The sequence below is a fragment of the Anser anser genome (assembly GCF_964211835.1).
Source record: "Anser anser genome assembly, chromosome: 1".
Classification (NCBI taxonomy): domain Eukaryota; kingdom Metazoa; phylum Chordata; class Aves; order Anseriformes; family Anatidae; genus Anser; species Anser anser.
The window spans coordinates 101,849,868-101,877,539 of NC_139720.1; the positions used below are offsets into that span (position 1 = coordinate 101,849,868).

Below are 27,672 nucleotides of genomic sequence, written 5' to 3' on the forward strand. Positions count from 1 at the left end.
GGGCGGGGGCGATCGCTGGGCGCACGTAGCCCGGCCCGGCCCCCGCGCTGCCATTCGGCGGCGGCCCGGCGGGGCGGAGCGGGGGGGGGCGCTGCCTCCGCGGCTATAAAGGGCGGCGGCGCGGCGCCGAGCCACCTCCTCACTGCGCGCCAGGCACCGAGCGGAGGCAGCCGGTAACGGGCGGGGGGGGTGTGGGGGGCTGCCGGTTTTTTTTTTTTGAGGGGGGAGGGGGGCGTTCGCCAGCGCAGCCCCGCTGGAGGCCGGGAAGGAGGGGGGGGGCGTCGTGTGGCCGCCCCCTGTGCGCAGCGGGGCCGCGTGGCGGTGGGGCCCGGGGGCACAAAGGCGGGCGGCACAAAATGGAGGCGGTGGGGAAGGGGGGTGAGGGAGGGGGGTGGAGGGGTGAGCTTCACGGGTAAAATGGGGGGTGGGGTGGATGCGGGGGGCGGTTGGGGGCGGTCCCCGAACGTGCGGTGGGGGTGGGGGGGCCGTTAACGGTGCGGCGGGGCGGGAGGCCGGGCACGGCAGGGAGCGGCGGGGTGGCGGCCGGGCCTGGCTCTGGGGTTTGGCGTCCTCACGCCTCACGGCTGCTTCTCTCCCCGCAGGAACATCCCCGAGAGGCAAGATGGTGAAAGTCGGAGTCAACGGGTGAGCGCCAGGGCCGGGCTGCGGCACCGGGAGGCGCCCGGCGGGGCGGGGTTGCAGGGATGTGCACTGGGGGGAGGAGGACGGGGCAAGGTCGCCTGAAGGACGCGGGGATGAGCACTTGGGGATGAGCAGCGGTGCTGCACGGAGGCCCCCTGCACCCGCAACTAACGGCCCCGGGGAGGGCGGGGTGCTGAGTCACTTCCCCGCAGAGACGCGGGGTGAGTCACCCAGGAAGTACCGGCGCTGTCGGTACGGCCCCGTCTCCATCTGGGGGTCCCCCGCACCCCAGTGCGGGCTGTGGGGCCGGCGGCTCCCTATCGAAAGGTCGCCAGGTGGATCGTGTGTCGGCAGCGCCCCGGGAATGTGACCTTCTCCCACCCTGCTGAGGAGTAACCGGATCCCCCGGGGCTTTCAGTAAATTTAGCGCCTGACCTTTCTTCCGAGGTTGCTCCGGCTGGGGGTCGCTCTTAATCTTTAACCATGGCTTCTTGGCCTTTGGACACTGGTGTGGGACTCCCTCCTGCCCTTTTGGGCAAGGAGCAGTGGATGTTCTTCCATGCCCAGTCAGGCATGTTGCTTGCTGGTCCTCCTCATCTGCATCTCTTTTTCTCCCCAGATTTGGCCGTATTGGCCGCCTGGTCACCAGGGCTGCCATCCTGTCTGGCAAAGTCCAAGTGGTAGCCATCAATGATCCCTTCATTGATCTGAACTACATGGTGAGTTGCCTTGGAGTGCCCCCTCTGGGCACTGTGTGTGCCTTGCATCTCCTTGGATAGCACAGTGTGGCAAGAAGTTCCTCTAGCTCTGTTCTAGCTGCTCCCCATGGAAACTATGTGTGGGGCTGCAGGTGGATTAAGGGACAAACGAAACATAGTGGTGCAAGCTAGGGAGATACGGCAGAGCCAAGTACAGAGTAGCAGTTGGACAAGGTCACTGAGAAGGTGGAGAGCTGAGATTGTGGCATAGGCAGAGCAAGGGCTGGGGAGATTGCAGCCAGGATGTCTGACCTTCCTTCCCCGTTCTCCTTGCTAGGTTTACATGTTCAAATATGACTCTACTCATGGCCACTTCAAGGGCACAGTCAAGGCTGAGAATGGGAAACTTGTGATTAACGGGCATGCCATCACCATCTTCCAGGAGTAAGTATTTTTCTCTGCTTGCCTCTTTGGAGAATGAAAGCAAGTGTCTTGTAGAACAGCTCTCAAGATTTCATCTATCCTCAGGCGCGACCCCAGCAACATCAAGTGGGCAGATGCTGGTGCCGAATATGTTGTGGAGTCCACCGGTGTCTTCACCACCATGGAGAAGGCTGGTGTAAGTATGCCACTGTGGCATGTGGAGAGATGGGATACTGCTGCTCCTTAATGTGGGTCACATTGAGAACCCTGTGGGTTCTTCAAGATTGGGAGGAGATTGTCTGAGGAAGTGTCTTACTGCTTAGCTGTGGGGCATTGCAGGTTATCTAATCACTTTCCCTTTTTCCAGGCTCACCTGAAGGGTGGTGCTAAGCGTGTCATCATCTCCGCCCCCTCAGCTGATGCTCCCATGTTCGTGATGGGTGTGAACCATGAGAAGTATGACAAGTCCCTGAAAATTGTCAGGTAAGGAGAAGGATGCTTCCTGGCCTGGAATTTTGACCAGCTGCTTGGGATCTCATCTCGTTTCTATAGATAATGTTGCCTCTGGCTGATTTGTCTTTCTTCCTCAGCAATGCCTCTTGCACCACCAACTGCCTGGCGCCCTTGGCCAAGGTCATCCATGACAACTTTGGCATCGTGGAGGGTCTTATGGTAGGTCTGGAGCTTGCTGATCAGGAGGGAGCCCTACCTCCAGGTTTCTCATGTGTGAAGAAAAGCATCTGTACTCCCTACCTCCCTTGGGATGGAGGGGAGGTGCCTGAGATGCTTTTTTGGGACATAGCTGTGTTCTCACTTTTGTGCTCTTTCCCCTGCCCCACCAGACCACTGTCCATGCCATCACAGCCACACAGAAGACAGTGGATGGCCCCTCTGGGAAGCTGTGGAGGGATGGCAGAGGTGCTGCCCAGAACATTATCCCAGCATCTACTGGGGCTGCTAAGGCTGTGGGAAAAGTCATCCCTGAGCTCAACGGGTGAGTGTTGGCCTTCCTTGGGTGTAAGGAGGAGGTGGCAGCCAGTGCTTGGCTGGCTCTGACCTGTTCATCGCAGAATGGCGTGCTGGCAGAGGGATGCTGGGTGCCGTTCCCTGCTGACTCATGTTTCTTGCAGGAAGCTTACCGGAATGGCTTTCCGTGTGCCAACCCCCAACGTCTCCGTCGTGGACCTGACCTGCCGCCTGGAAAAACCAGTAAGTGTTGTGGACAAGGACTAACAATCTCCAGGCTTGCTCCTGCGTCCTCTAAAGATTAGTTTTACCTGGAATTACCCCTTGTGCATCCATCTCTTCCCTAGAAAAAAATGATCTTGGTGAAAAAAGCACCTGACATGTATGACTACTGCTGTACAGCTCCCAGTGTCTGGGCTGCAGCTGTATTTTTCCTCCCTGCCCTCCCCTGCACTGCTGACACTTGTGTGAGCTGGGATCTGACAGTCTTAACTTTTGCCTCTTCTTAGGCCAAGTATGATGACATTAAGAGGGTAGTGAAGGCTGCTGCTGATGGGCCCCTGAAGGGCATCCTGGCATACACAGAGGACCAGGTAAGTGGCTTCTATTATCAGCCTGTGATTAGGGGTGCTTGCGTCACTTTGATGGTACCAGCCTTGCTGGAATTCTGTTTTTGACACTTCTGGTTCAGGCTGTTAGCTGACTGTGGGGTTGAAAATGTTTTACCGTATCTTCTCTGTTCAGGTTGTCTCCTGTGACTTCAATGGTGACAGCCATTCCTCCACCTTTGATGCGGGTGCTGGCATTGCACTGAACGACCATTTCGTCAAGCTAGTTTCCTGGTATGCACCGCCTTGGGGTGGTGGGAAGGCTCTCTGTGTGGGATAGGGACTTGGCAGTTCTGTTGCATATCTTCTGTTCGTAAGCACCAGACAGTGCATGGTGATACACAGGCACTTGTAGAGTTGGGGTGGCTCCAGCATGTAAAAGTCTCTGGAGGGAAATGGTTTCGTATCTGAAATGGCTGCAGCTTTCTTCCCTTAATGGAAGGTAGGTGGGTGGGATGTTGCCTACTTTATAAGAAGTGCATGGGAAGTCTTCTGAGGCATTTAAGTGTTCTGGGTGGAAGAGCATTAACATACAGGAACAGGTCGGTCCTGACAGCATTTCTGTCTCTCCAGGTATGACAATGAGTATGGATACAGCAACCGTGTGGTGGACTTGATGGTCCACATGGCATCCAAGGAGTAAGCCAAGCATGCAGAACCCCTGCTGCCTAGGGAAGCAGGACCCTTTGTTGGAGCCCCTGCCCTTCACCACCGCTCAGCTCTGCATCCTGCAGTGAGAGGCCAGTTCTGTTCCCTTCTGTCTCCCCCACTCCTCCAACTTCTTCCTCCACCTGGGGGAGGTGGAGAGGCTGATAGAAACTGATCTGTTTGTGTACCACCTTACATCAATAAAAGTGTTCACCATCTGAAATGCCTTGTCTGTCTTAGTGGGAAATCAGAAGGAATTCGGCAAATGTTAGGCGCCTGCTTTAAGATGGGGCCTGCCAGCCCAGCGTAACTGGGCCAGCTCTAACAAGTGCTCTATAGTGTTCTGTGCCCAGTTCTATGCTGACAGGCTACGAATCCAGGCACCAGAGACATGGGGAATGCCAGCTGGTGGTTTGGACAGCTCTGGTCACGCACAGGCGTGGAGCAGTCCTGGGATATGTGATCTGTAAAGAACAGCAAGCAACCAGCTTCACTGAGCGCAAGGCTGCTGCCTGGGGAGCTGTGGTATGCAGGCTGATGAGCTACCCATGCCTGCGGGGAGGGGTGGGACTTCTGCCCTTGAGCCAAAATAAGGTGTGGTGCAGGGCTGTGACTGCAAGACTGCGGTAGAATGGAAAGCAGCTCTGCTTCTCCATCTCCCTTCCAGCTCTCTGGATTTGCTTGTCTGATGGGTGCATGCAGAATGAAGTGCTGAGAAATGACTTTGCTGCATTTGATTTAGCAAAAGGGCACAGAAAGCAGTTTTTCTCCCCCTACTTTACTAGCAAAGTTACAAAGAGGATTTTTCATTCACTTTTGCAGAGTTTAAAGTGAATCAAATTGCCCTGGAGGAGGCCTGTGGTGGTAGCTAGAATTAAGCACAGCCCTGACTTGCAGGAGCAGCAGTTGCAGTCAAGCTTGAGTACTAAATCTCTGCAAGTATCAGCCCTCTGCCAGGAGCTGCATAACCTCTTCCTGGAAGCAGAGCAGGAGCTGAGCCTTCCCTGACCTATGAGTGGTAGGGTAGATAAGCAATGCACTGCCACCACAACTGTGTGATGCTCCTTTTCTATTAAATTTACCAGGTCTGTGAGCGGTATCAGAGGGTTTGTGTTGCTGTCTGTGAGGGAGGCAGGGTTGGAACTGCTGTCTGGAGCCCAGCCCAGCTGCTTTTAGAGCCTGATCCTGGAGCAAGGATTTGGGCTGGAATACAGTTTCCTGGAGCTGCTTGTCTCCAGTGGTATAGCTGTGTAAAAACTAAATGTTTACTGGACTGGGGGCAATGACTCAAAGTTGCTTTGTTTAGCGAAAATAGACCAAAGGCAGGTTATTCAACCTTTCTGTATGAACTGGGACTCTGAGCAGCTTGTTAGCTTTGGGACAGCAGCAATACCTGACTTACCCTGTAAACAGCCCTGTTGGAGCTTTAGGTAGCTCTGGAGATAAATTTCAGCTGCCAAAAGGTCTTCGGCTGTGATGGGGCTCACCAGAGGCAGCCCTCCTGTGTTGGTGGGTTTCTGCCATGGAGCGGGTTAGCCCGTGGCCCTGTCAGGCTTCCAAGCATGCCCTGTGTGGGTCCCATCCTGTCCTAAATCGCTGTGCTTGGGTGCTTTGGCTGCCCTGTGTGCTACTGCCTGCATACTTGTGTGCGTGCCAGTGGGCTCCTTTGATGACATGGAAGTGCTGGGAGGCAAACACCTTGAGGGGGAGTTGCCTATTTTCTCCATGTAAAACAAAGATATTAAGATATTTTTGAACTGAATAGCCTGGTTTTAAGGTAGTTGCCTTTTTCATTTAAGTCTTATGTTTCCTGAGCAAGCTAAGGCTGCCTGAAAAATTCACCTAGAGCAGAGATCTTGTTATTTATCAAGAAAGTGTCCTATCAAATTACTGTGGGAGTGAGAGCAAATTAATACAACCTGGGAGGTGGGGTAGAGTAGGGAGTGGAGGAAGAGTACCTGTTGTTCTGAAGAACAGCAATTGCTGTGAACATTTTGGATAGAAAGTTTCATTCTGTTTTCATTAAAATACTATTTCAAGCCATTTATAATCTTCCTTGAAGAATGATACAGGCAGCTAGGGGGAGCAAGCTGGGAACCACAGAATTTAAAACACAGTTGCTCTTGTATGGAAATAATGAGAGAGAGCTTGGCAAAAAAAGCTGTGCAGCCCTTAGACCGCCTGGAGGGCTCAGTTTCCTGAATCATCCTACAAGCTCCCTAGCTCCTTCCTCCAAATCCTCGTTTTGCATCCGGACACTGTGCCTGCAGATGGCACCACAGCAAGGCCCCTCTGGACAGATGGAAAATCTAGCTCAGTGTCTAGCCACCGCCGGTGCCACACTGTCCAGTAAACTGCAGCTCTGTTGTAAAAAATTGATTAAATATATATATATTGCCAATTTGAAAGATGGCCATTGGGATAAAGAAGGGAGTTCTGCTGTTGTGGCTGACTCTTACTCTGTAGAAGAATTTTTGACTATGCAGAGGAGCTCTAGGTTTGCTCGTAAAACAGTTCGAAGGAAAACTCATAGAAACGATTGCTCAGGGGAGGCAGGCTCTTGGACCGACATAAAGAGCTTCTTGCTCAGCAAAGGAGCTAGAAGCAATCATGCCACTCTGCCAGGACAAACCGGCTCCAAGAACAGCTACGGTTAGCCAGAAACCACTCTGGTTTCTGAACTTCTGAGCACAGCTGGGAGGGAGAGGTACCTGCGAGACGGGTTCAGTCCTCTGCAGGGTTATGCTGACACAAAGCACACCAGTCGACCCAAGGGAGATCCCCGGCAGCCAATCATTTCTAGGGGTGGTCAACTGCAAATTATTTTTTTTTCATCTTTTTTTTAAGACAGAGGAAATTCAAATAAAGGTGCGGTATGATAATTAGCAGTGCTGTTAGAGGAAAATGCCTTTTTATGGCAATTTTAAATGTTAAAATAATTTAATACATCGCTGGCTTTTGCACACACTATCACACACGCATTACTCCCCAAGAAATGGCTGGAGTAGTCCTCAGACCACCTTCTGAAGATGTCAGCGTGAAAATTCAGCCTTAAGCAAAATGTTGTGTAGTGAAAAATCATCTTGAGCAGTTGTGGAAACTAATTCATGCTATGCAAATAGCACAACAAAATGTAACAAAATAGCAACTGCATAAGCACAGTAAAAAGAAAGCTTTGGCCACTCAAACTGTCCACTTCTCAAGTAAACTAGTGGCTGATCAAATCAATAAAAAAGCTCTGTGCAAGGAAGATACAGGTCTTGGATAGAAAAGACTATGAGGCAACGCACGTATTGGACATTAGTACGAGACAAACACCTTAAATGACAACGTTCCAAACTCTTCTTTGTAACAGATGCCATTCACAAAACACAGGTTCACAGCTTAGTCATAGTACACAAACAGTGCTGTGTGCACAGTCACTCACAAAAAGCAGGCGTTTCACTAAAAACAAGCTGCCTACATTTTGGCAATCTTATTTATAAACACTGCAAAAACAAATAATTTGTTGCTTACTCTTGTGAGCTGAATATAATTTCTTACTACGGCACAGCTAACTTACCTCCATGTATTATCTTACTATAGCAGTGGCATCTTATCTTCTCGAGGGAATTATTTTCAATTAAATGTACATCTCCTAGAAGAAACAATAGTAATGTGTTATAGTTTACTGCACAAGATTCAAAGAGACAGCCTTCAAAGAGCAGTAGCTGTAGTCAAATGAAAATAGAAGAAAAACTCATAAATAATAGCAAATTCAATTTAAAAGAGCCTTAAAAAAGGCAGGTTTTAAGGAAAATATGTGAGAAATAAAAAAGGTAGTATTAAAATCTTTTTTAAATGCATCTCAGACACAGGAAAGCTGCCAAAGAGCCATAAGATGGAATGGGAGCATTTAGGGAAGGCCACGGTAGAAAAGTAAAAGCGATGTTGTTGCCATCAGTAGGGGTAGTCCCAGATAACAGATTTTTCCCTCAGCAGAGGTGAGACAAAGACACCATTGCCAACTGAAGTGAACTTGAGAATATCTCCACGATGTGAAGAAGCAACCTGTCAGTACCCAGTGTAAATCTCAGATGGTTTGGGGCATGAAACAGCTGAACAGTTAACTAAGCTGTAATTCATTATGCACATCAGACCCGACACCACAGGATTAGAAAATTACAGATGTGATGGCAGATTTTTAGAAAGGCCCACCAAGGAGTCCAGAAAGTAGAGAGAAATATCAGTTTTACCTCTGTATAAGACAATTCAGCTGAAGCCCAGCATGAAGAAAAGAGTTAGTCAGCACCTGGTTGACAGTGAAGCAGTGGGGTAGGCTCCGTGTTGCTTTCATTGCAATAAACCATGCCTCTGAGGGCTGTTTGCATCCTTGACTGCATTTGTCAATGTGATTGCTAGTAAGAGTAACTCGTGTTGAAGATCAAGTGGATTTAGAAAAGACAAGGGTGGCCAAAACTTTTAAAGGTAGTTTGTAATCTCCAGCTTTTCAGTTACCAGCCTGGTGTATGTGCTGGACCCCTAAGAGCACACTGAAGTTTCACTGAATGCGTACGGCCTCCAGCCTCCCCAACTCCTCATAATCCTTGTATGCCTTTCTCAGCCTGATTAAACAGCCTTCTAGCTCATCCTCAAGGGCAAAAACTCTCATTCGCCTTTTTTTTTTGAGGAGCTAAAGAGACTAAACTTTTCGCTCTCAAAGCATTTTTCTCCAGCCTGGAATCAGAGTTAGGACTCGTTGCTCCAACTACTGCAAAATGTGATGGGAACCAGGACAAAACCACACCAGTGCCAAAGAGGAATAAAAGATGTTTAAAAACAACTGGCTGAGAACTCACATGAGGCTGCTGCTTCCTCAGCCTTTTCAGAGCTCCTGTTGTCCCAGATATGGTCAAACACTATTATTCCTTGCTCTTAGATTTATCTATCCATAGTTACATATTGGCTATATGTGTATGGTAACAGAGCCTGTTTTAGCCCTATTTAAAAACTTAAATTATGAAATTATATTTCAATGCCTCTCAGCATTTTGTTTGAGGCATTTACCCCTTTTGAGACTCTTGGGATATCATCTCTACATATCAAAAATGGTAACAGATTTGTCGATCGACTTCTTCTCCCTCCATGTCCGTGCAGACTTCTTCCATTATTCCTGATTTTTACCTTCCTCCCCGCTGGTTTCTCATTGGTTTCCATACGTGGGCTGTCAGGCTCATCACTTAGGTAATTTGTTCACCCATCTGCCCAGTCATTTTTAAATGGGTCTTCCCCAATTCATCTAAGAATCGACATCAACAAACCATGAATTTCAGCAGCCAGCACTTCTTCACCACCAACGAGATTAGAGCGCTTTCTAAAATGATGTTTGCAGAAAAGCAGCTGCAACACTATGCTTTTTTCCAGGGTCACTCACTCCATCTCTGTCAAGCAGCCTCAGGCATTGTGTAGCAGTTTGTTCACACCACAGCACCCCATGCATTTCTCCCCATCAGCGCACTCTAGGTCACCTGTACCTGGAAAAGTGAAAGTGTTCATCCTGAGAAGATCCTGTCAAGAATTCTCCGTAATTACTAATGGCTTGGAAGTGCTACATTCCCCTACGACCACATTCTGCTCTTTGCAAATATAGAACAGACATATCTGATGAGTACTTCCTTTTTTTTTTTTTCCTTCATTTAGGACTTTTTTTTAATCCCAGTCAAGAAAAAGGCTTATATTACTGCAAGGATTGATTTTCCTTTAAATATAACTTGAACAATGTGTTAGCATCCTTAGATATCCACCTATAGGTATTTATTCTTGAGGTCATCAGCCACTCATATAACTTTTTTTATACATCTCAATTATTTTGTCATCCCTGTATTCATCTTCCTCCACACACAGTCACTGCAGTTGTTACAATGTTTATTTTATTTTTATTAATTGAGGTCAGGTTTTTTTATTACTTTTATTAATTATTTTCAAGTACTACTGTCACATGGCCACTTACTCAAGGAATTGTTTTACTGAAAGCTATCTTCTCATGCATACTAAATCACAGCTTTTCGGATAACTGAAAAAAAAACCTCTCATCTTTCCAAAGATCTGCCACTTAAATCACACTTTCCTGATACTTCTCCTAAATAATTCCACTGTAAGAAAAGGCTATATAATACCATACAGTTCTCTGTTATGATATTTTTGTCCTGGGTGATATCTTGATTTGTTTCTCAGTCGATTCCTTGTCTTTAGGCAACCACCAATTCTAACTCAATCTTCATCTGTCACAAGGACATGTAAAATCATTGCCTTACTTGGGCATGCCATTATTTGTAACTTGCTGAGAAGCACCCCATGGCATAGCATATTCTTTAGTATTCCCATCCAAAGTCTCCCATGACGACATATTTTTCCTTTTCACATGAAGCAGAGAGGAACTTAAGAAATAAATCACTGTGTTTTGTTTGGTGACTGAGGATTATACAAAAGACCTTCCAAAGCCCTAATGAACATGTGTGTCAGATCATACTGTTTTGCTGTTGGCTCTAGAGGGAATGTGTTTTTTAGCACAGCTTGCAACTGCAATTCATGATTGCCCTTCCCTATTCCACCTTTACCAGTGGGTTAGACTGGTGAGCTGGGAGTTCTATGATGTGATGTTGAACTTCAAAAATGTCAGTTAATCACATTTCTTCCTGTCCTGAGAACTTTTAGTTCCTCTTGCATGTTGCCCAGATGCACAGTCTCCTGCGGAAGCTTAAATTGTTGCCTCTTCCCACGTGTTGTAATATTGATTCAACTTGATGGTGACATCTTTTAGTGGCTGCTTGAACCCCTTTTCCATAGCATTACCTTAGTATCTTCCTGGCTATTGTAGCTGCTTTCCAAGCTAAGAAATCTACACCCCTTCTGTCAGGGGGCCTATAGCATCCTCTCCTTGCTCACGTCCCAAGAAAAAAATGACTCAATCATTTAACAAATTCACATCTAAAACAGTTCTCGCAGTCTCAACTTCTTTTGGAAGATTTTCAATGGTGACTGAACTTCCCTTAAGCTGCCTGTAGCCCATCCAGTCCTCCTTGCTGCCTTACCAATTGTTCCCAGCATTAGTCACCATCAGTAGGGGCTTGTCAGATGATTTCATGAGTCTGCCCATGCATCATAAGATGCATCTCCAAGGAGACAGCACTCCACTGTGTTCTGAGTTAATTCTGACCTCTCTTCATGTAGAAGTGGAGCTCTTCGTGTAGAAAACATCAGCACGAGTCTGCACCACCGTTGGGTGCTCTTAGGATCACTCGACTGCAGCTGGAATCGACAGAGCTGCTGACACAGCCAAGGCCCTGGTGGGGGTTTATCATCTGGCCTAGCTCCACCTTGGCTGACTCACAGCAGGACTTCAAACAAGGCCTGCCATCTATTCTCAGCTCTTCTGCAGAGCTGACAGGCAGATCTCTCCTTAGAAGATCGCCACCGCCATCTAAACATAGAAAGAGTTTTGCAGCAGAGGTATGAGGCTCGGGAAAGCCAATCTCCTAGCTTGAATATAGAAGCAAGAGCAAGTTTTTATGCAGCTTTGATTGCTCCTGCCCTCCTAGCTTAGCACAAGAACAAGATAAATAGAATACTAAACAGGTTAATCAAAAGCTGCTCCAGTGAAGGCTGTCAGCACCACATTTAGGTCCATTGAAGGGATCCTAAAACAGGGAAAAGCTAATTCACACAAAGCTGACTCATGGGGCAGGGACAGAGCCTCCAGCAGAAGGTTGCTGGGTGGAAAGCACCACCAGACAGCTGAACAGACAGACAAGAAGCTTTTTCAGTTCTGGTGTATGATCTAAAATAGATGGGACCCAGGAATGAGCAAAGGGAGGGAGAGGGCTCAGACCTGCTTAACAAAAGGAAAAATTACCTGGGCTATGTAGTGGTTGGGTGACTGAACCCTTCCTAGAGCCTGTAAGAACATCCCACATCCCCGTGATGAGGTGCAAGGAGGGTGATATGGGAAAATATGGTAGGCTTCATGAAGAAACTCAGTCAGCCTATCTTGGCAGACAGTGTCTTTGGTATGAAAATTCACCTTCTACATGAAAGAGGAAAGAGAGGCCACTCTGCCTGCCACTGGATCATAAACACATTCAGCAGGGAGACAGGGCTTAGTCCTGTCTTACAGCAAAATGCCTGGCATTTTCTGCTGGAGCACCTCACCAAGAGGCTGATCTCAGCACAGAAAGCATGGAGTACAGCAGCCAAGGTAAAGAACTGCATCCCTCCCTCCAGCTCAAAGGCTGGCAGTCTCCCCCGGTGCCTTATGGAGGCAGGATGCTGACAAGTGGTTATGTCCCAGCTCTTGCATCAAGGGATGGTTTTCATGCCACTCCCACTGCTGTTAAATACTTGCACCTGTCCTCACCAATACACAATAGTCCAAATGTTGGAGAGAGAGAAGCCGTAGCAAACACTAGCATGTTCCCAGACTGCCACAGTGAGTCTGCACCAACACGGACTTCTGCGGTGTGGGGAAGCTGAAGCAGCCTGCCTAAATACTCAATGGGAGGGCTTCACCGTCAGTCCAGAGACATGATCATAAAACCATGGTCTTTGACGGATGGTCATGTAGATAACTAGACAGCAGTCACATCTGAAGGGTCCTGAGATGGATGCTGGCAGAAGGACTGGCCCAGATGCATCCTTCCATGGGACCCCATTCAGTAAGACACATCCATGTCTGGACTGTACTTGGGCAATAAACGTTCACGTTAATACGTGGATGCTGAGATAGGACTTTGTCCTCTGCATGCCAAGGTCCACTCTGGTGCACTAGGAAGTAGATTAGGCTCAGCTGCAACATGTTCACAGGCGAGCAGGGTCAGCTGGAGAGTGTACCTGACCTGCTCCTCCTCCAACATTCATTTCATCAACTCATCTGCTGGGTCCAGGATAGGAAAAGGCCCCCTCCATCCACCGACAAGCTGCCCCTGCAACCAAGATTTTGAGAAAGCTTAGGCCAAACAAAGATTTTGAATGGGTTGTGGTCTGAGGATAAACGAGACTCATGATTATGCCCTATGAGACGACTACAGGCGTTCACAAAGACTAAGCAGCCAAGACCTGGGTCTCCACTAGACAATTTCTTCTGACACTGCTTCTTGAGCCAGCGCTGCAGTGAGGTGTCCTGGAAGAGGGGTGAGGCTGGGGCATCAAGAAGCAACACAGTGCTGAACAGTTCCCAGATACCACAGTTCCAGAGAAAGCATGCTAGATACTGCCCAAAAGGAACAGAGAGGACCCTACAGAGTAGAGTTACATAAATGGAAGATCCACATCTCCTCATATCCAGCATCAAAGGTGTGAAGTCACTACTGAAGGATAGGCAGATGCAGGGGAGATTGTCCAGTCACCATCAGAGGCTTTGGGCCATGCTTCCCGTGCTGAGAAGTCACAGAGGGAAAGGATCAGCATTGCATGTCCTGCCAGGGAGATCTCATGAGCTTTCATACTGGTGGGAATCAGAACCTGTGACCGGCAATGCAATTCACCAAAGGACATCATCTTGCAGAAGCATGATGGAGACATCTCAGTTTCACTGCAAATGAGATTCTGACTAGTGTGGGACTGGGATACCCATGCGTCCTGGTGCACGGGTGCCTGACAGCACCAGGTGGTCATCTAGGCAATGATTTCTAGAGGCAGAGACGTTGGTCCTTCTACTCTTCATGCTTGAAATCTCTCAGCACACGTATTTTAGAGTAGTGGATTTCTGAAGCAGCACAAACAGATCAGAGGCCAAGATATGCATGCCATGGATTACACACAGGGAGAGACAGACTTTGCCAGCTAGTCATAGAGATCTCCACATCAGAGAAAGGGCAGAAAATGCTGCAAGGAAATATACGGGAAAGGGGATTTGCATGAACCACAAGAGCCTTTGGGCAGGACAGAAAGCGATCTTTGAGCTACTGCGTGTGAGGCATCATCACTCAAAAGAAAAGCCATGGATTAAAGTATTTGGTCTGTTTTCAGTTCTTTTAGGAAGAAAAGATAAGAGGGAAGAGGAAAAGAAATGGAAACCAGGGAAGGTGGTGTGGAGGTAAGGCCACGAGGGTGAATGCCCAGTCTCTCCCGAGACCTCCTGTCTGCGCAACTGCATATTGCGAGGGCAGGAGGGGAGCACCCCTGTGCTGGCATTAAGCACACTGCTGCATGCATCAAACATTCTCCCATCTTCTCAGTGAGAGGCGAGCGTGGCACTGATCCCAGCAGCAGCAGACCATCAGCTAACGAACTGCAGTGTCCCCAGGCCAGCAGCAGTGCCTTGGCCCGGAGGTTTCCTTGCAGCTGGCACAGCCTCACCCTCCCACCCCCAGGAACCAGACCTAACCAGACAGCTTCACGTACGCCGAAACACCAACACGTGCTGTAACACGTCTTGCAGCCACGCGCAGAGGACCTCACCCTGCTTAAACGCCGACCCTCTGCATTGTGACGTGCAAATGCTCAGGTGCTCATGTGCACGACAGCGTTAGTTATGCAAGCCAAACCTGGGAAGGTAAATTATTGCATTCCCCCAACCCGTATTTTATCTACCTTACCTAATCTTATGGGTGATCCAAAAAAACTCTACTGTGATCTACTTTATCTTCCCTTCGGGGCCTTTTGCAAGAGGTGTTTTTCTCTGGAGCTTCACCTGCTTTTGCTGTGCAGCCTGGGTCCACTGATCTGCAGACGACCCTGCAAAACACTGCCTCTCAGCAGGATACTTTTCCCATCCAAAAACATCCCGTCACTGGAGGAGGAAGTGCAAGGTCCACACGGGTAAATGCTACCGGAGATGGTGAGACAGGGGCACCCTAGGCTGGATGCAGAACTGAGGACAGGTAAGGAGATGCTCTGGCACACCTTGGTAAAAAGCTGACGTAGCAGAGGAGACCCAGCTCTTAGGCAGGAAGGTCTCTGCAAGGCACAAGCCATGTTCAGCTTTGTTTCCTCCACAGAAACACAAACCTCTCCCGTCTCTCAGTATTGCTCACTCATTCCCCTCAGCAACTAACCTCAGCCTGCTGTCAGCTTTGTGTAAGTGTTTTTTTGTTTGGTTTTTAAATGGGAATTGGGAGAAAGCTGGAGTGAGGATGCTGGCCTGTGGTGAAGGGGTGCAGACACATCAGAGGAAGGTGCCATCGGCATCAGTGCAGATAAAACAACTCGGTTTGGTTTTATTTTAAGCCTGGAGCCTGGCCCACGCAGTTCCAGCGTTATATGTGGCCCTTTGAGGGCCTGTAGCTGCCCAAAGAGGGATCTCACCGCCAGCACCTTCCTGCACGAGGGATGGGAGCATCCCGGGGAGCAGGGCCGGGCAGAGGAGGCCCCGCTTCGAGCAATGCAGTCCTGTGCCTGCTGCAGCCCAGTGAGAGCCCACGCCCAGAGAAGCTGTAGAAAAGGCAACCGTCCCGTTTAATGATCCCTCGTCTCTGTAACAAACGCGCCACCGACGCGCAGCAAAGCAAAGTGCACGGTGAGCGGGACTCGGTGTCCCTGCCCCACAGGAGGGGACAGCGGCGGTGCCCGGCACAGCGCCAGGCCTACCCCAGTGCCCAGGGAGCAGCGAGGATGGGGACAGCCCAGGGCTCGGTCCAGTTGGCACCAGCGTCAGGTCCAGTTTGCAGGGAGGTACAGCTCTAGTTCGGCTCCTGCACGGCACGAGGAGGACAGGGGGCAGGCCAGGTGCACCAGGACAGAGCCTGGAGAAGGTGGTTTAAGAGGGCCTGGGGGACAGGTCCTGGAGAGCGCTGCTGTGGCAAGTTTGGGGCCAGCCTGCCTGAACCGCAGGTAAACCGAAGCGGGGAGAAGGAACAGAGAAGGGGCTGGAGGGTGAGCGGCCCAGACAGGGTCTACCTAGCTATTCCCATTCGCAAGACACCTGGCAGCAGGCGGATCTGCCCCAAGGTGGGGGTGGGCCTGGGTGACAGGCGTTTACCAGCAGCTCCGTGTCCCTGACAGTCTCTCTCAGGCGTGGCTCAGACACCCCTTTGCCAGGAGCGGAGGGCCAAGGGAGCGGGGCCTCCCCTCATTATCTGATGGAAGCGTCGCTGGGGGGATCCCGGTCGGACTCCTCGCTCTCCTCGTTGGGCGCCGACTCGCTGGTGGAGGCCGGGGTGAAGGCAGGAGACTTTCTGTGGAGAAGGATAAAGGGCACAGCGATGTCAGGGGGAGCCCTTGGGTGCTGGCAGGGCGTCCAGCCCGGCTCCAAATGCCCCACACCTCTGCACAATGGCAGCTCCCCTCTCTCTGTCAGGGGCCTCGCCTGTCAGAACTGACTCCAGTGCGCAATTCACCCTCTGCAGACATGGCACCATGGCCTGCGCGGAGGCTGCTCACTGGGAGTCCAACAGCCCCAGCTCCGGGACCTGCCCTCTCCCCACACCATGTCAGGACTGACACTACCAACTACTACCACTGGTATCTTGGCCTTCTCGCTTACCTGTCCCCAGACTGGGTGATGAGCCGCCGGCAAGTCTCCATCTGCACGTCCAGACCTCGCTTCATGCTGCACATCTCCATGTATTCATGCAGGTGCCGGTTCATGTCGTTCTTGGCCGTGGCCAGCTCCAGCTGCCAAAAGGGAGATGGTGCAGAGATAAGCCCAGGGCACACTGCACTGCAGAGAAGGGGGCATGACATCCTCTCTGTGACCAACTACCTGCTCTAGCAGTTGGTTTCTCCCTCCTCCAGGGACCCACTCCCCCATTTCCCACCCTTCTCTCACTCCCTCCTCCTCACACCTCTATTTGGTCGATGGTTTCCTGGTACTCCTTCTCACGGCTCTTGAACAACGACTCTGTGTCCTTGATCACCTTCTCCAGGCTGTCATCCTGTTGCTGGGGAGAGCAGAAAGCATGTTTAGAGGCAGGCAAGCGTCCAACGTGATGAACCAGGAGAAAGAGAGAGAAATCAGAGAGAGAACTGGCAGCAGTGGATAAAAGAAGAAAATTCATAAGCAATACAGCCAGGGTGACAGACAGGGCATGAGTCAGTCCTGTCAAAACGTGGCACAGAGACCTGAGATATGCCACACTGGACAGCAAATACATCAGCCCAGAAAAAGCCCAGCAAAGCCCAAAAACTTTGGAGAACATAGCCAATGCCTTGATGCCCTACACACAGGCTGTGTTCAAGCACCACATGTCCCCAGCGGACCACTGAGGTTCAAAGGTACAGGACAGCAGGGGCTTTGGCCAGACTTTGGGGCCTCAGTTTGGGCAGAGTTGCTGCCCTAGATGTGCTGTGGGCAGAGACAGAGAGAGGGCCACAAGAGCTCAGCAGAGCTTGAAGATCCATCTGGGACTGGAGAAAGCATCTGCATGGGCCTCTGAGCGACAAAGGGGCTCTGAAGCCTGGTCACTGAACGAGCAGGTCCCCAGGCTCCAGCAGGACCAAGCACCCCAGAGAGCAAGCACGAGCCCAGGGCTAAACCCAAGATGGAGGCTGGCACCACCGTTACCTCCCCCTGCACCTCTGCAGCAGCAATGGCGTATCCGGAGAAGTCCTCCCAGAGGAGCAGCGTCTCTTCCGTCTCCTCCCACGTGAGGCTGTCACAGTCATCTTCAAAGTCGTATTCCCTCCTGGGGGTGAGGGGACGGCATGTCAGCACCAAGCAGAAAAACCCTTGCGGGGAGGACAGGCAGAGCAGGGGGTTGTGCCGGCGCTGAAACCCTTGCCCCCGCTCGTGGGCAGGGCTGCAGCTCTTGGATGTCTGCGCATGGGTGAGTTCAGGCATGTCCAAAACCAACAGCTGACGAAGAAAGGGCCAGCTTTATGGTCAGGAGCCCCAAACCGAGGCAGTGACTCACAAAATCCAGGAGCAGTGATGAGGGGAGGGGCACGGACAGAGGGAGGGTGGCTCAGCACTGCTGCTCAGCAGGCACGTGCCACCCAGGAGGGCATTGCCATGGAGGCGAAGGCACAGGGGAACTGAATCAAGCCCTAACGGGAAAATTAAACATCCTCATCGTCCTCAGGAGGCTGTGGGGATGGGAGAGGGCTGCAAGCGCCCAGGGAGAGGAGGGCACAGCTACAGAGTGCAACCAGGCACCGGGAGCAGCATCCTCCCCACAGCCAAGGAGGGCTCAGGTACTGGTCAGTCCCACCTTGGTGCAGCCACAGGGCACGGGGCACAAACACCAGCCCCGATGGAGCTCCCACCTCACCCTCACCCTGAAACAGGAGCTGCAGACTGCTCCCATCCCTTACCTCCCCAGCCATCAGCCTGCACATCCAGGGTGCCCACAGGGGAACCTGGTGCCCAGCGGGGTGGAGAAGAGCCAGGAGGACACGCTCCATCACAGAGCCTCCCCTTGGGAGCGCGGCCCCCAGCTGCAGCCCGAAGCCGCAGCCCGCAGCCAGGTGGGCCACGCACCCCCTCGGGTGGCAGAGCTGGGGCTCAGCACCATGCCAGGAGCAGGGCAGCTTGCCCAAGCACCTTGCTGCAGGTGGGACAGCAGAGGCAAGGCTCTCTGCAAGAGTGAGGCTGGGCCGCACTCACAGCTGGTTCAGCATCCTCTGCATTTCCTCATTGATACTCATGGCTGTGGTCTCATCCTCCTCTTCCTCTTCAGGTTTTCTGGAGGCATCGCTCTCTGACAGCGACGTATCTTCATCGCTGACCTGCTTCCGCTCCCGCTTCCGCCCCACCGAGGCTGGGACCTTAACGGGAGACAAGTGCAGAGACTACAGAAACGAGGCCGGGTCCGAGGTCGGGAGTAGGTAGTTGAGAGGAGATGGAGGGAGAAGGAATGGCGGAGGGACAGAAAGACAGGGAATGAGAGAGAGAAAGAAAGGAAGGAAGAAAGGAAAGAAGGAGAGAGAGAGAGAGAGAGAGAGAGAGAGAGAGAGAGAGAGAGACGGGCTTATTATGATCAGGTTGAAGGTGGTGCAATGAATAAAATATGGTTTTAGCATTTTTGAAAATTAAAACTAAGCAACCAAAGATGAATTCCATGAATTTGATGAGACAAACAATGATGTTTTATTGCAGAAGAACTCAAAACACCCACCACCCCAGACCAGAAACAGAGGGAAACACAGCGACAGAAACGGGAAAAAAGAGACAGTCTAAAAAAAGTGAAATATGTCCATATTTACAGTCCAACCTTATAGAAAGCTTATAATTTGTACAATTTCTCAACTGAATGAAACTAACCAGTTGCTTCTGTTGGAAAAAAAGAGAGAGAGACAGAAATGCAGCAACATCCAGAAAGAGAAGAGAGACAGAGACAGAGAAGAGTGACAGAGAAAATGACGGAGAGGGGAAGGGGAAGGAGAGAGATGGAGTTAGAGACAGACACTCAAGAAATTCGTCTCCCTCCTGCAGCTGCTCCCCTATCGCTGTGGTGTCCCAGGGCCCAACACAACAGATTGGCAAGAGGTTGAGGGGACTCTTGACGCTTGAAGCAACGTTTGGAGCTCTCCGACTCCTCTCTGTGCCCTTTTGTCTGATGCTCCCAAAGCACAGCATCCAAGAGAGACAGAGAGCAAGGGACCACAAGGAGTAAGGGGCAGGGTGACCAAGTGTCTCCCCTAGCGGGGTCGTGTTGCTGTCTCTTCTACCTCCTTTGGGAACTCTGCTCCCCAGAGCTGGCTGCTGAGCCTGGGACAGGCGCATCTCACCTGAAACATCTTGATCATGTCCTCGCAGTTCCGCTGCTGCGCCACGTCGCACAGCTTGGCAGTGATGTCGATGCGCCGGCAGATGTCCATGTCCACCTTCATGGCCTTCTCCTGGATCTTCGTGTCCAGCTCCGTGATGTTCTGAACCCGCAGTGACGGTCACAGCACCACAAGGGAGGGACAGAGGAGGAGGAGGGTTAGGCAAGGCAAACGGCAGCCAGAGCACCCACGTTCCCTTAGCAAGATAATTCCCATGCTGCAGGACTGCACCTGCATTCCCACTGTGCTCACTGCACCCAGGACCACCTCTGTGTGGCGGTGATGTGCCCCACCACGGGGCTCTGAGCCAGCACAGATGCCTTTCCACGCAGGTCTGCTGTTTGAGGAAGCACACCACAGCCTGGGCCCCACCACTCAAGCAGGACACCCGCTGCCGCCTCAGAGATGGGCTACGGACTCACATTGCTCATCAGTCCCTTGAAGACAACAAGCTCTGCCTTGAGCTGCTCCACCTTCATGGCCAGTTCTTCTTGGCACGCTTCAGCCTCTTGGGCTTCCTGCACCCAGGGCAGAAGGAGACGTGCACATCAGCCAGGGGCAGCTGGGGAGCAGGGGAAAGGGGCGGCGATGCTCACCTCCTGCAGCTCAGTGACTCGGTCCTGAAGCTGGACACGCACTGTGTACTCCTCTTCCCATCTAGGGAGAGAAACGTGCCGGTCAGATCCCACCTGCCTCGCATCGCAGGCTGCTGGAGAGAACCGAGTGGCAGCTGCTCACCCCAAAGCTATCCCGGAGGGGGTGAGGGTGGCAGCAGGGTGGGAGGGAGAACGTGCCCAGGAATGCATTGCCATTTGTTTCCAGGCAGCCACAGCTGCCAAATGCCCGTCAGCCCTCCTGGCCACAAACCCAGCTCCACAACGCTCTTCGCTGACCTCACTTTGGGCTGGCCAGCAGCTCCCGTGGTGGGGGGAGCTGGGGACACCAACCGCAGGCTCCGCGCAGCAGCTGCAACACGTGGGAATGGGCTTTGAGCTCCTCCGGGTACAGCAGAGCTGCACCCACCTCCACCATATTTGTGGCTGCATTTGTGTTCCTGCCCTTCAGAAGCAGAAAACTCGGTCTAATATCAGACCACATTACACTGCTGTTCTGTGCTTCGATGTGAAGGTTAGAATAAAAAATATTTTGTCCTGCAAGGAACAGTGACGGACTGGCCCGTTTTGTGCCAGGTTGCACCACATTAGCCCACGGATCGATTGGGTTGGGTGGTGGGTACTGCATTAGGCTTTGCAAAAAGCTGTGCAAAAGACCGCACTGGGCTGAGCTGCAAGGTGCCCAGCCTTCCTGCCCAGACACACGTCACCCAGCAGCGGACTCCACCGTGCTTCGCAGCCATGAGATCATCGTCTTGGGCCGTGCTGCGGCGTTGGCCCGGTCCGTGTTTAGCTGGGAGGCCCCCAGGCTGCACGACTGTTTGCTAAAGGACAATCAGGGAGAGCAAACGGGTTGGCATGCACCCCGTGCCCACTGCTGCCCCGTGCGATGCAGCGTGCTGCAAGGCTGCTCCAAGTCCTACCCCTGGCTCTCCTGGGACAGCAGGATTTCTCTGGGAAAGCAACCAGAGCTGGGCCCTGCCTGGTGCTGGGAGCTCTGGTTTCTGTTTAATGCCTGCAAGCACTGACGACCCCAGCTTTTAAATGGCATGAGGACAGGAAAAACCTCTTCTCCTGCTTACTTGCACCCAGCATGGAAAACAACTCCTGAGGACCAGGAAACCAGAGAGCTCAATAAAAGTCCTCACTCCTGTTATCCTAGGGTAAGGAGACAATCTGATGATTTGGGCGAGTCCTGACTTATGAATTTCTAAGCTCTTAAAGCTGGCAGTGCTTCTCCTTACTCAAACAAGGACAAAGTGTGCGCTCCTAGCTTTGGTTTTATCCCACAGCTCCAGAAGGGGAGTCAAAGGGGTTTTGCATCCCTTTGTGGGAAGAAAAAGACAAAGAAGGAGGGAAAGAGAAAGTCAAAAGGTATAATTTTCCTTATATGGGAACTGCTCAAACAAGGCCTCTGTCCCAGGGGAGAAAACGCATTCCACCATTAAAAAAAAATTGTCAGCATCTTCCTCAGCACGGAGCTTACTCGCTGTTTTGGTCTCCACCTCCCTCTGGGTCTCTGTACAGCCCGGACTTCCAAAACCTTGGAAGAATTCATTTCACATGGATGCCATGGAAGATGAGTACAGATCAGACAAACGCTGATCTAATGGCAGAAAGCAAGAACGGTTGTTTGCCCCGTAAGCGACGAACCTGCGTGCCCATCCTTTCACGAACCCCTCTCTCTTGCGCTTGTCTCCTGCCTGGCTCCGTTTCCCTCTTCTGTTCTGCAATGCACCACTCCTAATAATAACCCGACTGCATCACTGCACCCACAGCCCGGAGCAGCCAGGAGCCTCTGCCAGGTTGCTGCTGGTCGGATCCAGGCTTTGCCATACAGCCCCGGCTCGCAGCCTCCTTGCTCCACCATCGCCAGGGCACGCCAGGGGGGACACGCATCCTTCCCGTGCCACCACAGCACAGCGACCTGCCTGAAGGGAGGGAGAAGACAGCGAGGTCCCAGCAACAGGCAGAGCCAGCCACCTCCTTGCTGAGCTCGGGCCACCTCTCCCAAAGCTGGGGACAGGACAAGATGCCGTCTCTACAGCCCACATATCCCACTCCCTCAGGTGCGCGTCCTCAAAATTTCACGTGGAAAAATAAGCGAACCCCCAAACCTTTAGAAATCCCGTTTACTGCAGACGCTAGGTGCCTTACTCCTGGCTGCACGCTTATGGCAGGCTGGCGCTGCAGGATGCCCCTCAGACTGCTCGGTGCTTGAAGCTGCACGTTTCTCTCTCTCGTGCTATTTTTGAGCTACATTTGAGCTTAACGCTAATGGTGAACTCCCTGCAGCCTGGCACGCCTTGCTGGAGGGCAGTTGCAGCATGTGTACTGTGGCATTCCTCACGCCACGCTTCCAGTGGGTGCTTGCAGCATCCAAAGACGACAACTACTTGGGAATATAGTTGCAGTGGGCAGAACAGACCCGATGAGACTCTCAGACCCCAAAGCGCTTGGCAGGTCTGTATGCTACTCACAGGCATCCTTCACCCCCCTGCAGACCACCTAGCCCCAGACGCCTTCCCAAGTGTGGTTCCTGCAGCTCTTCTCCTTCCTTTTGCCCCTAAAACCCCTCCTAGATCCCAGGCTTTAACTTAAGGCCCTGCATATCCAAAGAGAAGCTCCTCCTGCTGCACTGCATGAAGGCAATGCTGCCCCGTGACCCACCGGCTCCTCCAGAAGGCACAAGAACCACCAGCACACCTTGCACTGATACAACCCCTTGCCTCTGCTCCCATGCAGGATGCAAAGGGCTGCCTGGAGACAACACCGTCCACACTGTCCCCACGGCAGCCCAGAGCTGTCCCTGCTCCTGCACAGGCAAGGGGGGCGTTGGGGCTGGCCCTCAGCACAGGCAAGGGCATGGAAACGGGATCCTCCTCTCCCGTCCCCTGTTTGGGACCCGGTATAGGAAAGGGTCTGGGGGTGGGGTCTGCTTCCTCCCAGCTCCTGGTAACACCGTCCAAAAATAGATCCCACCACCAACACTGGCCCACAGCAGCTCGTCCCTGCTGCCTCAGTCACTACGCCAGCAGGCTTTACCAAAACCTGCTTTCCCAGGCGGGACAACCACCAGAAATTCTCCTTTTTTCCCAGGTTTCATCAGCACCAACCAACAAAACAGAGTCAGGCACTCCCAAACCCAGCAGCTTACATGCTCACAAGCCCAGACAGAGGCTTTGGCATCCCAGCTGTATCCAAACACCGTCTCCCATCCTCCTTCGGCGCTCTCTCCACTTTCCCTTTCCAAAAAGGTGGCTCCGCTCCCAGCTCAGGTTGCCCTGATGCAGCACTAGCTCCGGGCTATCTGATCTAAAAACGCAACGCAAGGAGAGCAGACCACCCCCGGGGAAGGAACCTGACCCTTGCTTAATAAAAAGGCCTTAGGTGCACAGAAAAGCAGAGGCAATCAGTGGGAAAGATGGGGCGCCACCTTTCTTCCTGCAATCTTCTCTTGGTGCCGTTGGAGCACCGGCCATGCAACAGGCACGTCTGCTCAGCCGACGCCTTATAAAGCCAGAAATGTAAGGTGTCATCTCAGATCCCAAGCCCTGATTTTGGCACCAGACCCCACAGCTCCAAGGCACCGGCCAGCAGTATGGTTCACTTGGGTAACACGCTGTGTTTTGCTCCTTTGGGCGGGTACTTAAGCACTAAGTACTTCTACAGCATCATAGAGCGATTTATCCTCTTCAAAAGTCAGACACTGGGGCAGCAAACAGCCAGTAACTGCATCGCCCTGCCCCGTGCTCTCCCCCAGGCCCTGACCCAGCAACGCCAGCTCGCTGCCTGATCTCATCCTACGTGCAGGTCCTGGAGCAGCCTCACAAACTGCCCTGAAAATGCCTGGTGGGAGATTGCTGGAGAAAGCCCCGGCCAGCTGATACCAGGCTGCGAGAGCAAGGCAGGAAGGAAAGGGCCCGGGGGAGCCAGCTGCCCAGCGGCTTCTCAGCACATCCCCACGTATCCAGAGAGCCCTCCTTCTCCTCCTCCTCCTCGCAGCCTCTTCCCACTCATACCTGCCCTGCTCCTTCACTGCTGCACCTTCACCTTCCTCACCTACTTTCCGGCTGCTCCTCCTTCCTAAGCGTCCCCAGATCCCCTCCCCTTTCAAACCCCGGCTCCTGGAGTCCCGCTATTCCTTCACCATCCGAGTCCCCGCTTGGGAAGGCGTTTCTCCTCCGGGCGCTGGGCTGAGAAGCCAGAAAACACATCCCCAGCATCCCGAGGGCGTTCGAACACCGGGAGGCGGGCGAGGAGATCCGAACGTCGAGAGCTGCTTTTTGGGGTCCACCGTCCCTTTCGCCTTACCATGCTCACGCTTCCCGGAGCCCAGGCTCCGGAGAAGCCAGGCGACGGGCTGCCAGCCTCTCCCACACCGCCCCGGCTGGGCGAAGCCCTGCGGCCCCCCGGCCGCCCCCTCCTCACCTGCGCTTGTACTCGTCGCGCTCCCTCTTCACCTTGGCCAGCACGTTGTAGAGGGCCCGGATCTCCGGCGTGATGGTGTCGATCTGCACGCCCACCCCGTCCGGGTGGATCCAGGAGACCCCCGGGCCCTGCACCAGGGTGGTCTCCGGCCCCGGGCCCAGCCTCCGGGCCTGCGAGAAGGACCAGATGGTGCCGGGCATGAAGCGGGACGAGGCGGCCGACAAGGGCGGCGGCGCCTGGGCCGGGGCGCCGGGGTGGCAGCCGGGGGAGCCCAGCGGCCGTGCGGGGCCGCAGAGGGCGGCGGGCCGGGTGCCCCCCAGCCCCAGCCCCAGCCCCAGCCCCAGCCCCAGCGGCCGGATAGGGCCCACCAGGCCGGTCTGCACCGCCTGGTCGCGGCGAGGGGGGCCGCGGGCCCGGCCGCCCTCGTCCAGCGCCTGCTGCAGCTGCTTCTCCAGCTGCCGGTTGCGCCGCTCCAGCTCGTGGACCTTGGCCAGGAAGCAGCGGAACCGCAGGTTCAGCGTCTTGAGCACGCTGATGTTGGAGCCCAGGTCGTTGCGGAGGGCCATGGCGGCGGGCGGCGGGGGGAACGGGGCGGCGGCGGCGGCGGCGGAGGGCGGCGGGGGGGGGCCCCGATCCGCCGCGAAGGGCTCGGCGGGGCGCGGGGAGGGCAGCGGCGGCGGCTCGGGGCCCGGCAGCCCCTGCTGCTCCTGCGGCAGCAGGAAGAGGTTGGGGCCGAACAGCGGGTTCATGGCTGCGGCGGGACGGGGCCGGCCACGGGGCCGGGGGGAGCGGGGGGAGCGCGGGGAGCGGGGGCCGGCCCCGGCGGCGGGGGCGCGGCTTCCGCTGCGGATGGGATGCGGCGGCGGCGGCACCGGGGCCGGCCCCGAGCGGAGCGGGCGGTCCCGGGGCTGCCGGGGGAAGCAGCGCCCCGCTCCGCCCCGCCCCGCCCCGGCATCCCCAGCTGAGGGCCCGCCGGGCTCCCGTTGCCGGCGCCTCACCCCCCCAGCGCTCGTTTCCCGGTGTTTTGTGCCGCGTTTTGTTTCTGCAGGACCCTTTCGTGCTTTCCCCGGCGCTGCCCCCCGTGAAACGGCGTGATTCCCTCTCCGAAGCCCCACATTATCCGCGCCTGGGGGCAGCCCTGCCGCTGCTCCGTCACCAGCTCGCCTACGGAAAGCTGCCAGCCCGAGCGGACAGGAGGTCGTGCGGAGGCAGCCGGCCTCGTCCCATGACTGGCTTTCTCCTCATTGTTCCCTGAGCGGCCTCTGATCTTTTTTCCTGCCCACCACTCAAGCCCTTCGTAGGCCATCTTCTACAGCCCCTCTCCCCAGCCCTACGTCAGTGCTGCCAAAGATGCTTGGATGCCCTTAACCCTGTTAGCGAGTGGGAGGACGCAGAGCAAGCTGATCAGTGCATAAACACTCGCTGATCTGGGGGTCCCAGCGCGGATGCCCGGGCCCTGTGTTCCCTTGCTGTACGTGTGTTTGGTTCCCCCAGGACTCGTGTCTCACAGCTGAGCACGGCGCTTGTGCAAACCAGCTCCTCTGGTCTCAGCTGAGCAGCCAGCAAAGGATGAGCGTGGGGTGGGTGTGGATTAAAGGTGATGCTGCAGCCCTTCTCTTGGAATCTGGAGCCCTCCTCCTCCTTCGCATCCCCCCTGCTGTTACCCCCGCAGGTAGAGCGACCCCCCAGCCTGCAACATCCCAGTGGCAATAGCAGCACCACGGCCTGTGCAGCAAGCACTTGCCTAAGCTCTGCGTGGCCTGCTTCTCTCCTGCTGGGGAGACCGTCAAGTGGAGCTGATCAACGAGATGCCAGTGGAGGAAGGCATCGCCACCCATTCATCAAAACCCACGGCACTTCTCCAAACGTGTGTTTATCAGCTCACGTTCAGCAGTGGCACTGCTGGACCCCAGGTGCTTGCATAGGCAGAGTTCCTCACTGCATCTCTTACAACCGTAACTGATGTAAAAATAGGTTCTTAGTCACAGACGTGCTGATGTTTATCTTACTTCCACAGATTTTTACGGCCAAGAAAGGACAACCATGTTTTCTGAGCCCGTGCAAAACACACGGTGCAAATTTCTGTTGCTCAAGTCAGGTACTTCTGGGGGACTGCGTCTCTAGTTGCAGACAGCATGATAAAAAGACATTGATACTCTGCCACTTCCCTTCATCGGTAAATCAAGGTAGATTCCCCAGGTGGATAACTGCATATTAAAATCATGTGTCTTACCCTGCTTTAACTTTCACTGCTCCTTTGAGATGTTCCCCCTCTCCCAGATCACAGAGCCTTTTACTAGCTGATGCATCTTCCTGGCACAGGTGCTTCGTAGATGGAACATATTACCTCAGTTACTCAAATTAGCTCCATTGCTTTCCTCAAGACTGTCATTTTAAGACATACATGATGCTAGTGCATGTAATATCCCCATATAACACAACTCCCTGTTCTCCTTCCCTAGTATTACAACCTCCTTTGCACCAGGCTCTGCTGGAACTGTGCATCCAGTGTGAACTCTCCAAGTCTCGCAACCTCCAAGATGCTTCACTTTAACCTGCTCCTAAAATTGCTTCTGTCTACAGCTAGAGGCTGCAATGAGCACACAACTTTTGGATACATATCTGCCTAGTAAAGCCAGCAGCCCAGAGGTAGTTGCCTAGATTTGGGTGCAAACGGGGAGGCATCAAGGACTGGCAGCAGTAGCTGCCAGCAGAAGCTGGGAAATCACCATACTAACCTATACACAGAAACGTCACTATCTACCAGCAAAGGAAGAAACATATTTTCTTTTGAGAGAGAAACGCCTTAAGCACCAGCCGAGGACAGCTGTGTAGCCAGCTCTCGTATGTGAAGTACATATTTCGTAGGCTCTCCACGTTCTGCCTATTAAGAACACAGATGGACAGCTTAGATGAGCAAAAATCTACTGCTGTAAGCTTCTAGAAGTGTATCGATGTGGT

At 53.2% G+C, this 27,672-nt stretch overlaps 2 protein-coding genes and 1 long non-coding RNA gene across 6 annotated transcripts; 2 read left to right on the forward strand and 1 right to left on the reverse strand.

The window, feature by feature from the left end:
* Positions 1–57: 57 nt before the first annotated feature.
* On the forward strand, positions 58–4,208 carry GAPDH (glyceraldehyde-3-phosphate dehydrogenase). Its single transcript, XM_083798026.1, has 12 exons — positions 58–173; positions 603–645; positions 1,262–1,361; positions 1,678–1,784; positions 1,869–1,959; positions 2,131–2,246; positions 2,354–2,435; positions 2,606–2,757; positions 2,894–2,972; positions 3,239–3,322; positions 3,474–3,571; positions 3,911–4,208. The coding sequence occupies exons 2-12, from the start codon at positions 623–625 to the stop codon at positions 3,978–3,980; spliced, it is 1,002 nt and encodes a 333-aa protein (XP_083654152.1). The 5' UTR covers positions 58–173; positions 603–622; the 3' UTR covers positions 3,981–4,208.
* Positions 3,906–25,615, reverse strand: IFFO1 (intermediate filament family orphan 1). 4 transcript variants are annotated; one of them, XR_014572136.1, is made up of 10 exons: positions 24,712–25,611; positions 20,263–20,323; positions 20,089–20,184; positions 19,628–19,768; positions 18,504–18,688; positions 17,463–17,583; positions 16,744–16,839; positions 16,443–16,573; positions 9,399–16,134; positions 3,906–7,622 (listed from the first exon to the last, which is right to left on the reverse strand). XR_014572136.1 is itself a non-coding variant. In XM_083797974.1 (9 exons), the coding sequence occupies exons 1-9, from the start codon at positions 25,458–25,460 to the stop codon at positions 16,032–16,034; spliced, it is 1,671 nt and encodes a 556-aa protein (XP_083654100.1). In that variant the 5' UTR covers positions 25,461–25,615; the 3' UTR covers positions 3,906–16,031. The 4 variants fall into 4 exon arrangements, 3 of the variants coding, with proteins under 3 accessions (XP_083654100.1, XP_083654101.1, XP_083654099.1); XM_083797974.1 differs by having other exon boundaries at positions 3,906–16,134; positions 17,475–17,583; positions 24,712–25,615; XM_083797975.1 differs by having other exon boundaries at positions 3,906–16,134; positions 18,504–18,664.
* Positions 25,133–26,999, forward strand: LOC310881174. The gene is made up of 2 exons (XR_014572186.1): positions 25,133–25,259; positions 25,760–26,999. It is a non-coding gene; the product is annotated as an uncharacterized lncRNA (long non-coding RNA).
* The last annotated feature ends 673 nt before the right edge of the window (positions 27,000–27,672 follow it).

Bases quoted from the DNA above. Each gene is read 5' to 3' on its own strand.
- GAPDH (XM_083798026.1), top strand. From the start codon at position 623: ATGGTGAAAGTCGGAGTCAACGG. The intron at 1,785-1,868 runs GTAAGTATTTTT...ATCTATCCTCAG, and splicing joins GCCATCACCATCTTCCAGGA to GCGCGACCCCAGCAACATCA. The intron at 3,572-3,910 runs GTATGCACCGCC...CTGTCTCTCCAG, and splicing joins TTCGTCAAGCTAGTTTCCTG to GTATGACAATGAGTATGGAT.
- IFFO1 (XM_083797973.1), bottom strand. From the start codon at position 25,460: ATGAACCCGCTGTTCGGCCCCAACCTCTTCCTGCTGCCGCAGGAGCAG. The intron at 19,769-20,088 runs GTGAGTCCGTAG...CTGCGGGTTCAG, and splicing joins TCAAGGGACTGATGAGCAAT to AACATCACGGAGCTGGACAC. The intron at 16,135-16,442 runs GTAAGCGAGAAG...CCTTCTCCACAG, and splicing joins ATCACCCAGTCTGGGGACAG to AAAGTCTCCTGCCTTCACCC.